Source organism: Stegodyphus dumicola, chromosome 1, assembly GCF_044657685.1.
Source record: "Stegodyphus dumicola isolate Sdum_Otavi_A_Nest chromosome 1, ASM4465768v1".
NCBI lineage: Eukaryota > Metazoa > Arthropoda > Arachnida > Araneae > Eresidae > Stegodyphus > Stegodyphus dumicola.
In genome coordinates, this window is record NC_140768.1 from 194,951,513 (window position 1) to 194,962,806 (window position 11,294).

Below are 11,294 nucleotides of genomic sequence, written 5' to 3' on the forward strand. Positions count from 1 at the left end.
ATCCTAGTATATGGTGCAGCCTTGGTGCGATTTTGAAACTTATCGCCAACACCAAAAATGACCCAAAGAACGTCTATGTATATACTATACACTATATACATAGTATATGCTATGTATAACTATATATATTCTTTGAATGACGTGTTTACTACTCATCATATATGTTCTGTTTTTACTGCTCATCATAAAGTCGCCAAATCCTGTGTGCACCGGATACTAGGATTAAACCGAGGTCTTTTTAAGGTAAACTGGCTCATATCCAAGTTACACATGGGGAAAGCCACGAAAATGCCCATTTGCCGGGATTCGAACCCTGGACCGAACTACCAGTGTTCAGCGGCTTTTACCGCTTGCCCACTGGTGGGCTTGTGTGATTCTTTGACTTCTTATTATGGTTTTGTATAGCGGCCATTTTGAAATTGTGCCTTCCTGACGCCAATCTCGGTGTCAAAAAAGGAATCGCCAAAATACAAGGGACACCCAATTGTAAACTTTTACCTAAAATCACTACTCATCATGACACCAAATTTTTTAAAATGAATTTAGATCAGTAAAATATTCAAGACTATGCAAATTGTAAACAAAAACCAATGCACGTATAAAGAATTCTTTATTTGATTGCAGTCTTAATGTGACATGTCAGAACACTTTTCATATTTCACATTTTATTTATTCATTAAAAATGATTATGCATTCAAGTTTGTTTTCATTTTAAACTTAGTTTTGAAAAGGCATAATAAATTATTTTCCAGAATATAATATCTGTTGTAATGTCCATAGATGGATTTATATTAAAATATAAAATTTTATTTGTTAGAAAATAATACAAATTTTCATAAATTCAACTGCTAAAGAAAAATACACAACAGTACATTTATAACAAATTTTATTACAGCATCTTTACACATATCATTATAACTGAAATCTGACACAATTTATTCTGTGTTGACACAAAAGAAATACAATGCAAGAATATAAAACTCGATCATTATAAGAAACAAACATTCATAATATGAATCATTTATTATCTTCATAATAAATGGTTTTCTCTCCTTTTATTGCAATATTCAGGTATAGAATCCAGTACAGTTCTGCTATGGGGAAGCCATCGGCAAATTTTTTGCTAAACTCACTAAGAGACTGGTTCATATGAAGTCGCCAATGTTTACTTCTAAAGTCATTAGAATGTTAACATTTTTAAGAAAATGTAAAAGAATGTCTTTTCAAAATTGGCAATGAGAATGCAAATTCCAAAGATGTAATGGTCACTTGTATTTCAATCAACAGGCCTTCAACACAAGTTTCCCATATTCTATTATAAAATCTCTGGTTTCAATGATAAATGTAAAAGAATGCATGTCAATATAGAATAATGACAATACACCAATGGCATTTTAGGGGGGAAAAAAAAAAGTTTGCTTATTATCAATAATTAAATTTACAGTTATATGAAATAAAATAAACATACCCATTACATGCATCACAAGGTAATTTGTTTAAGAAATATTTTTCCATTCTTATGATACTCAGTTTCATAATATCCACAATTATCTGGGACATTTTTTTACTTCTTCAGCACATAAAGCTCTTGCAATAATCAAAGATCTTTCCATCTATTTTATAATACTGACGATTTGTTACACAAGACACCACACTGATAAGCACAAATGTATATTACCAAATGAAGAGTTTTTGTTGAAAATAAGGAGGATGAATTATTCCAATACTTATATTTGGAATTAAATCATGCACACAATCAAGTTCTAGATATTCCTTTGTTAATCATTTTCTTTATCATTCAGGACTGATCGATATTCTTGAACAGAATGGTGTGACAATGGATATTGCACATATTTTTTAGTCCACAAAGCACCAATTCTTAACTTCAATAAACTAAGATATATCCTATGCATTTTTACACCTGAGAGCCATTTCATGATAAAAACACTCCTTTCTTTGTTATGAATACCTGAAACAAAGAAAGAAAGAACAGAACAAATTTATTTTTTAGTCTTTAAAATCATATATCATATAAATATTATACAGGTGAAATGTTATAAAGACCTATGTATGTAACTTTGTAAAGACTTATAAATTAATATCATAATATATTTATAGAGCTTGGGTCAAAATTATTATTATGAAATATAATTATTGCTGTATGTCTCTTTTTCTTTTTAATAAACAACAAGGTGTTAGCCGAGGTTTCCAAGCCTTGTTACCAAAGTGTACGTGGTAGAGCCTTATCATGTCAGGAAAAGTGCAATGACAGAAAAGGATACCGGACGTCCCTTGCAGTCACACTTCATCATTCTTTATTTAATTATTTCAATAACTTTTCAAACTTTTAGTCTGTTTGCTTATTTTTCATGTTCCAAAACGAAAAGTCCCTAGGCCATTTCCAAGTCGTTTTCCAGTAGAAGCAGTTTGGCTAATTCTATCTTTGGATTTCTTAACAGTGAGATTTTTTATGGGGTGGGGTAGTTAGCCCCACACCCAACCCCCAACCTGGAGGACCAGTTCCCTGATATAATCCCCAGGGGCAGGGTGCCCGGCTATACCCCCAGACGCTGGGTACCCATTTTAGTCGCCTTTTACGACATGTACGAGCTACATTGGGACTATTCTTTCACACCCGGTCACCACACGGGTATATTAGTAGATTGATTTGTGCTTATTCACTGTGAATAATGTGAAGAGCAAATATTACTTGAGCTGAACATGTAGTACTATCCAGAAAGAGTCCATACAATTATTGCATAAATAGAAATATTAGAGTTAGATTGTGCAGAAAGAAGACATTATGGAATTTGTCTTTTTTCTACACTACTACACTATGCCATGTAATATGTTCTTTCTACACTACTACACTATGACTACACTATGCCATGTAATTGCAGGATACAAAATCTTAAATAATGATGAACATTTTAAGAAACACAATTGAAATACAAAATAGAAACTTTGGGAACTTGAGAAGTAACTGAGTATAAAGAAAATTTTAAATAATATAAAATCTTCAGTAATACCAAAAACTTGGTTAAATAACTAAATAAGCAAAGAATAATATCTACAAGTCCAGAATAAAATATGATATTTAGCATTTAAATGTATAATAAATGTGCTTCTTAAATCTCAGCTGCTCAGCAACGATGACACGTAGATATTTAGCAAAGGCGCTTGTAAATACAATATAGAAATTTCAGGACCTTGAGAAGTAACTTAGTATAAAGCAAATTAAAAATTATATAAAATCTTGAGTAATATTAAAAACTTGGTTAAATAAGCAAAGAATAATATATACAAGTCCAAAATAAATTTTGGCATAAAGCAATTTAAATGTATAACAAACATGCTTCTTAAATCTCAGCTGCTCACCAAAGATGACACGTAGATATTTAGCAAAGATGCAGTTTGAGAGAACTTTAAAAATTACTTTTAAAGACAGCATCAATGTTACTTTGCAAGTGTCTGAAGTTTTCTTTTTTTTTTTCTTTATTGGACTTAATATCGTCATTTTTCCTATTGCAAAGATTCTTGAGCATGATATTTGTTGATATCCAAATTATCAGTTTGCTTATACTTTCACTTGTATGACCATTATCACAAATAATATCATCAAAGAGCATTTCTTTTAATTCTAAAATTTTAAAAGTCAAATTTGCAACAATTTTTCTCTGATTTTGTTCCAACAAAAAATCTTCATATTTTTCACTACACAGCTTATTTACAATTATTTACAATCAAATAATTATACATAATTATATTTACAATAAATGGTTTTGGCCACCTGAGTCCACCACGATCAAGATTCTTTATAAGATCATACGTTTGATCATGATTAACTGTGGAATTTATTGTAATGTTTTGTTTGCAGGTACAGCATTTCACTTTCTTTAAAACTGCATGACAACAGTAACCACCCAAATAAGTCAGAACTGGCAGATGGCTACTAATGCCCTTCACATCACTCTCCGTAATGTTTAATGATGGGTAATATACTGTATTATCTAATTCTATAATATCATGAAGATTATCATCATATTCAAATGATGTTAAAGGGACAGTAGTATTTTTAATAATCAATTCTAACTTAATACTTGATTGTATTCTTAATTTTTTTCACATTCTAATAACTGTCTCATTGAAATATGATACTGAGAACCAGAAAGTTGTCTGTATTTACCAAACCGGGCTTCAAGAGCATCAGTCTGAATTTTTCCTGGAAGTATATATTTCATTCCAAGCTCTTCAACACAATATCTAGTCAATTCCAGTATACCATAAGTAGTTTGTTTGAGAGCTGCATGAGTTTCTTTTGTAAGCATGCCTGTTGAACATTTCATTGATTCCCATGCATCTGATCAGTTAAGAAACTGATTGAGGAAAATAACTCTTGGATCAGAATCATCTGCTGTTAATGGCTTCATAAATTCACTCTTTTGATGTATACCTTTAAACATAGTTTTAACATTCATAATATCCCACCATTTGCATATTATGGATAGAAACTCAGATGTATCTGAATAGTGTGGTATTTCATGCAAAGGACCCAAATGAATCAGACCTTCAATAGTAAATTTATTGAAAATCTTAAGAACCAGTTTAATGTTTTGTTTCTCTAAATTAGAAGGTGAAAGACTTTTTAAACCATTAGAAGTTAAACCATTAGAAAATGTAATCAGTTGGTCATTTTCAATTTCATGTAGCTTTCTCAAAGACATAAACGAAGCAGTTTTGAAGTGCTTCTTTGAAAGATCTTCAATATTTGGAAAAAACATACATGTACCAGGATTTTTCTGGTTCAGCCAATTGTTCCTTATATTTTTAAATAAATGAACTGCATCTATTATGTAGAAAAGAGGCCTATTCCCATTCATTGGATGTTTGTAAACAAATGAATTACGTGGTGGATTTGAAAACAAACTCATGACTTTTCTATTTATTGCATTGTTGTCTGTAATAACACAAATAACTATAATTCCCATATTTTCAAGACCTCTAATCACTTTTTTAATTACATAATGTAATGTTTCAAAATTTATTGTGTTAACAGGCATAATATGTACTACCTCTTTGAATGAAGATTCCAAACTGGATATCATAAAAGCAAATGCACTGGTTGCCAGACTGGAAGAATCAAATGCAGCCCCAACGACAGAGCCTCCTTTGTAATCAAAATATGGCTGAACATAAATTTCATCTACCAAAAGAATCACTTTTCTTTCTCGATCCTCAAGGAAAGTTACACGATTTTTTATATATTTTAAAAAATGTTCATCAATAGTTTCATTACATGGTGACAATACTAAATTGCTACAAATTTTTTTAAAGTCGAAGGATGAGGCATAATTAATACTGCCACTATCCCTTAAAAATTTATATGCATGTGGTGATATAGTATTTAACAAGCATGCTAACACTAGTACATCAGGATTGTATCTAAAATTATTTTTAGGGCAAAGTAAAAGATTCATCTGGTCTTGCAAAAATTTAAAATTGCTCTCATTTTTGTCGTTAGAGATAGTTTGCAGTAATTCATTAATTATATCAATTGTATGGTTAATTTTGAATTTAACTCTTTGGTTTAAAGATTAGCCAATTTATCTAAAACAATCCTAATTTCATTAAAATTTGTAACTTTATGTGGGAATGTGTAAGGAGATAATTGCATAATAGATTTTTCTTTAATAAATACAGACATTTCTTGATTGTCATTCACAACTACAGAATAATCAATTGATGGCCCAGGACTAAAAACAATATGAATAAAGCAAACAGTTGAAGTATCTGGAACTGTGTATACATGCCAAAATGCTGATATTCCATAGCGATCAATACATGACAAAATATCATTAGAACAATTAATTTTCAAATCATTATTATACATTTCATATTCTTTAAGGCTTTCACGCAATGCTTTCTGTAAATTATGGCACTCGCGGGCAGTTTTTTTTGCATCAGGATCTTCTCGTACAATGGTGCTACTTTTTGAACTGTATACAGATGGATAGTCTTTAAATATTGATGGCACTGTATTTTCTTTTAATCTACGCACCTAAAGTGGAGCAGAAATTAAAATTCCATTCTTAGAATCAAATGCTGAAGATTCAACTTTAAAATCACTTTCCTTGAAATGCAATTCACAAACCTTTAGAGAAAATTTAAAAAAAAAAAAAAAAAAAAAAAAAAAAAAACATTATGTTAATAGTAATAGTTTAAAAATCAGAGAGTTCATTCTGAGCATTTGTAGTAAAGAATATTCATTTCACAGATAGAACCAGAGAATATTTGCAGTGATTAAAGCTCTATTTCAATCCTTTATTTCTGTATATCCTGGTTTATGTAACAAAATATTATCATTTAAAAATTTCTGAATGAACCCTTATATGTAATTAGAATCTACACTATTAATTAATAACTCTACTTTACTTACCTTTGAACTCTTTTTGGGTGAAAAGTCTTTCCGTTAGATTGCAGAAAGCCACTCTCTCTTCAAATCTTCATTTTTAGGAAAGGAGAATACAGACACTTTTAGTCCTGTTGGGTAGTTTCCCTTACATAATGGTACACAGCAACTACCCGGCATTTTAATAACTGAAATGTTTTTATTTAAATTAATATATAAAAGGGAGTAAATAGTTATGTATAAAATATAAATTAATTATTTTTAAATATAAAAGGGAGTAAATAGTTATAGTGTATACCTAATGGCATGTAAAATTTTAAGAATAAGCTGCGTTAGCTTATATTATAACATCAAATTTATACAGGTCCATAAAAAAAATGTTTTATTCTGAAACAGATCAGGTAATATAATTATGCAAAGCCCGTTTATTCTACGATGGGCTGACACAACATTATTCAAAAAGAAATTATACATAGCCCAGCAGCCTTGTCTCTACCAGAAATAACACATGTTTACTAGAACATACGCCTAAAAACGTTGATATAATTAGAAAAATATAACTTTACAGAAGTAAAGTAATGTATTCTTACCTCTCTAAAATACATCCAACTTTAAAACCATAAAAAAATCAAAGTATTCTGCTTCAGTGTTCGCACAACGTAAGAAGCTTCAGCAATCAGCAAAGAGCCACTGCATACGTTCCGAAGTTTATTATGACCAGAAGTCGTGACGTCACACGGATTTTCGAACCGCGCATTTAGGCTTGAAGTAGAGTCGGTGTTGGCTTGATCCACTACAGCACTAATCTCAGTTTTCTTTTCAACTTCAGGTGATTCTTCATTTTTTGACATAGTTATTTGGTACATCTTTCCACACAGAAGAATATGGTGTTTTTTACCACAACACAAGCAACCAGCTTTCAAGTTACAATCCTTGACTGAATGTCCAGATTTCAAACAAAAAACACTTGTGAGATTGTTGAACCAGTGACTCCCTCTGCCTTAAAGGTATTTTTTTTTACTTTTAAACAGTCTCCAGAAAAATGTGAATTAGAACAGAATATGCACTCTTTTGATACTTGAGATGAAGTTAGAAGGTCTGTTGCACTAGGTATATTTGAAAACTTTCTACTCTTACATTTGTTCTCTATTACCTTTTTCTCATAGGAAAGATTATGTTTTACTTCTGCTTTTGGTTTCGATGTGTTGAAACTTTGAGAGGCTAAAAAAATGCGTTCTTCAGCTTCAACTTCGGCTTGTAAAAATTCTAAAATGCATTCTAAATCACTTTTCTCAATTATAGTTTTACTTTTGTCTGAATCATCTAAATTCACTTCTCGAATTCTACGATGAGCAAATCTATAGCGCTGCTAAGCAACAAGAGTTTCTTCGGGTAATGATGATTCAACAAGTGGAAAAAGCATTGCAGCATATTTTTCCCTAGTAACACCTAATAATTCAAGTGATCGCAGTTTACTCTCAAGTTGATCGAACAATTTTCTTAATGAATTTTTAGAAGTGTTCTGTTTTTGAAGAACTAATACTAATAAATCTCTGACATATACCTGAATCAATAGTTCCTCTCTGCCAAAACGCATTTTCAGCTGTTTTAAAGCTTTTTCGTAACTATTACCCCCTGGGGGATAGCTCTTAATTAATTCTTCAGCAGGACTGCCTTTTTCCATTGCTTGAGATAAATACGAAAATTTATCGTGAAAATCGATATTAATGTCCTCATCAATTTTTTGAAAGTGACCCCAAAAGTATAGCCAATTTCTTACACTACCGTCAAAAGTAGGTAATTTTATTTTTGGGTAACGTAATAAAGTGTTCGGCTGCGAAACAATGTTCAAATTTTCATTTTTAGAAGATAATTGTTCACTCACTAGTGTTTCTAGCTTCTGTTTTAAAGATCTCCATCGATCAATATACATTTCTGACTCATCTACCGCTTTCTCTATTTCGGTATCGGAAGTATTTTCAGAATACAACAAATGTTTATATTTCTCTTCACATGCTATCATTAATAAAGCTTTCGGTCGATCTTTACATTATGGTAACTTGGCGTTTTTTTGGCGAAAATTTGGCGACCAACTCTCCTACAGCAACCCTCTATTTTTTTTTTCCGCCGCCATTTTGTCTTCATGAAGTAAAGACATGTTTCTTTTCTTTTTATCTACTGAACACTTCTTCCAACAATCTACTAGCCGAATTACACTTATGCTAGAAATTTTATCTAACAAAACTGCTTAATCATGACAAATATTCACTGCAAAATTGGGAAAAAGTGCACAATACCATACTCCTTACGCGTTTTTCAAAATAACACATACACATAAACCATGTACACGCCGACTTATTTTTACTTAAAAAAACATCCCAGAATTGCACAAAAATGGCATTGCTCACACTCTTCACTATATCCATGTACACTGCTTTTTTCTCATAAATTAGAAAAATTTCATGAAAATACATGACAATTTTCTCAATCTTTAAACCCGGTAAAAAGAACATACATGAAATTACCTGATCGCGAAAAAGTATTTACCCTTTCCAAATATGAACATTTCCACATATAAAACAAATAAAATATCCAAAAACCTTTAAATCATCTATTACATTATACACGTCACCAACGAATTCATACCGCAAGCATTACAAATACTTAGTATCAAAAATTTAAATTATTTCCATGCACGTTTATTTCAACTTAAACGTGTACCAAATTCCTACAAACATAAAATTCACAAAATAACTATCATTTAATTAAAATATCACTAAACCATGTACACGTCGACTTATTTTTACTTAAAAAAACATCCCAGAATTGCACAAAAATGGCATTGCTCACACTCTTCACTATATCCATGTACACTGCTTTTTTCTCATAAATTAGAAAAATTTCACGAAAATACATGACAATTTTCTCAATCTTTAAACCCGGTAAAAAGAACATATATGAAATTACCTGATCGCGAAAAAGTATTTACCCTTTCCAAATATGAACATTTCCACATATAAAATAAATAAAATATCCAAAAACTTTTACCTCTAAATCATCTATTACATTATACACATCACCAACGAATTCATACCGCAACCATTACAAATACTTAGTGTGAGATATTTAAATTATTTCCATGCACGTTTTTTTCAACTAAAACGTATACCAAATTCCTACAAACATAAAATTCACAAAATAACTATCATTTAATTAAAATATAATTAAATTCAAAAACACTACTTAAAATATAAATGAGCACATACATTAAATTAATACATACTTAAATACCCATTTCGAATTCACTTTAGTTACGGCCATGGGATCCAAAAATTCACGAACACTGTTTCACACAACACAGAATAAAGCCAAATACAAAACTTCCAGATTTTTTCCCGATTTCCCCCCTTTTCCGATTAAAGAACCGTAATTCGTCCATTAATATCACATGACATATCCCATGATCTCTCATTTCCCTCACACAAAATAATGCGTAATCGGAACTGAGTACTGCTCACATTATTACCAAAGTCCCAGGTAGTAACCTTTATCGCCTCCAAAATGTCGCCAAACTACCAGTTACCATATTGTAAAGATCAACCAAGCTTTCTCTTCAATTAGCTTTAATTTATTAATTTTATCAGCACGATTTAATTTTATTTCTTCCTCATCAAAAGTATCACATGCTCGAGTAAACAACCTTCTAAGTTGCTTTCTATCTTTCAAAACAATATCCATAATGCAGAAAGAATAAAAGAAAATATAAAAATATTTTTTCACTCACTCTTAAAAATGCAGCCGTAGTCCTGTCACGGACGCCAGATATCCCGTTTTACCTTCGATATCAGATGAATTATGATGGAAAATGAGTATACAATCAATTATCCAATGAAAGACATCTCGTCACAACACAAACGGTTTAATATTACAATTCTATTTACAACTCTAATTAAGTGTTAGTTTTAGCTTTGACACCTCAAAGCAATACTCAGAACATAAATGGCATAATATATTACTCATCAGTTTTTAAATACTCATGAAAAACATCTCAAAAAGTCATTATTCTCATTACTTAAAACGAAAGTAAACAATAGAACAAACTCGAAAAACGTAGATGTAAAAACTCAATTGTTGCCAATCGCGATTTACTAAATTACATCAAAATAAAGATAATCAGGTAGAGGTTCAACTTCACATGATGCATATATCGCAGTTAGTAACAGTTCATCTGAACAATTCTGATAAATATCAAGCATTATTTCTTGTAAATATCTGTGATTAAAATGGCATTTTATTCTCTATGTTCTTTGCACTTAATATATTTCTGTATTCATGTTTCACATTCCACAATACATTGTATTGCAAAAATTATTACTTAAGCCATGCTATATTATAGCTTAGAGGATTGACTATAGAGGCAAATAAAAATTAAATTTTATGTAGATTAGGAATAGTATTTATATGATAATTGAATATAGAGTTCATATCATTAGTCATCTACATAACTACCTATCAAAATGTTTTGCAATGAAATTTATTATCCTCCTTTTTACCAAATAAAAACAAAATGAGACATTTAACACCTCTAAGCTATGTAAGTAATGAGGCATAGAAAATCTGTAAGGCATGTAAATAATGAAACATGTAAAATCTGTTACTCATGTAAGAGCAATACAGTTATTCAACTAATATGTTTAACAATAATATTGATTCTAGATTAGCTAATTGCCTCCCTTCTTGAAAAAAACATATAATGCATAGGACATTTTACAGAATTACAGCTAAACTCAAATTACATACTTCTTAATTTACTTATTTAGTAATAGTTTGACTTATTTTATTGTGATTTTTATTTTAATTTGATTTGGCTTGGTCTGCATGATTT

General features: G+C 30.6%; 1 protein-coding gene across 2 annotated transcripts; it reads right to left on the reverse strand.

Annotated features, from left to right (window-relative positions):
* Positions 1 to 869: 869 nt before the first annotated feature.
* LOC146999432 (uncharacterized) lies at positions 870 to 10,514 on the reverse strand. Of its 2 annotated transcripts, none has more exons than XR_015043189.1 (3): positions 10,194 to 10,514; positions 6,437 to 6,597; positions 870 to 1,969 (listed from the first exon to the last, which is right to left on the reverse strand). XR_015043189.1 is itself a non-coding variant. In XM_085824505.1 (3 exons), the coding sequence occupies exon 1, from the start codon at positions 8,430 to 8,432 to the stop codon at positions 7,779 to 7,781; it is 654 nt and encodes a 217-aa protein (XP_085680631.1). In that variant the 5' UTR covers positions 8,433 to 10,173; the 3' UTR covers positions 870 to 1,969; positions 6,437 to 6,597; positions 7,000 to 7,778. The 2 variants fall into 2 exon arrangements, 1 of the variants encoding a protein (XP_085680631.1); XM_085824505.1 differs by lacking the exon at positions 10,194 to 10,514 and adding an exon at positions 7,000 to 10,173.
* Between the last annotated feature and the right edge of the window lie 780 nt (positions 10,515 to 11,294).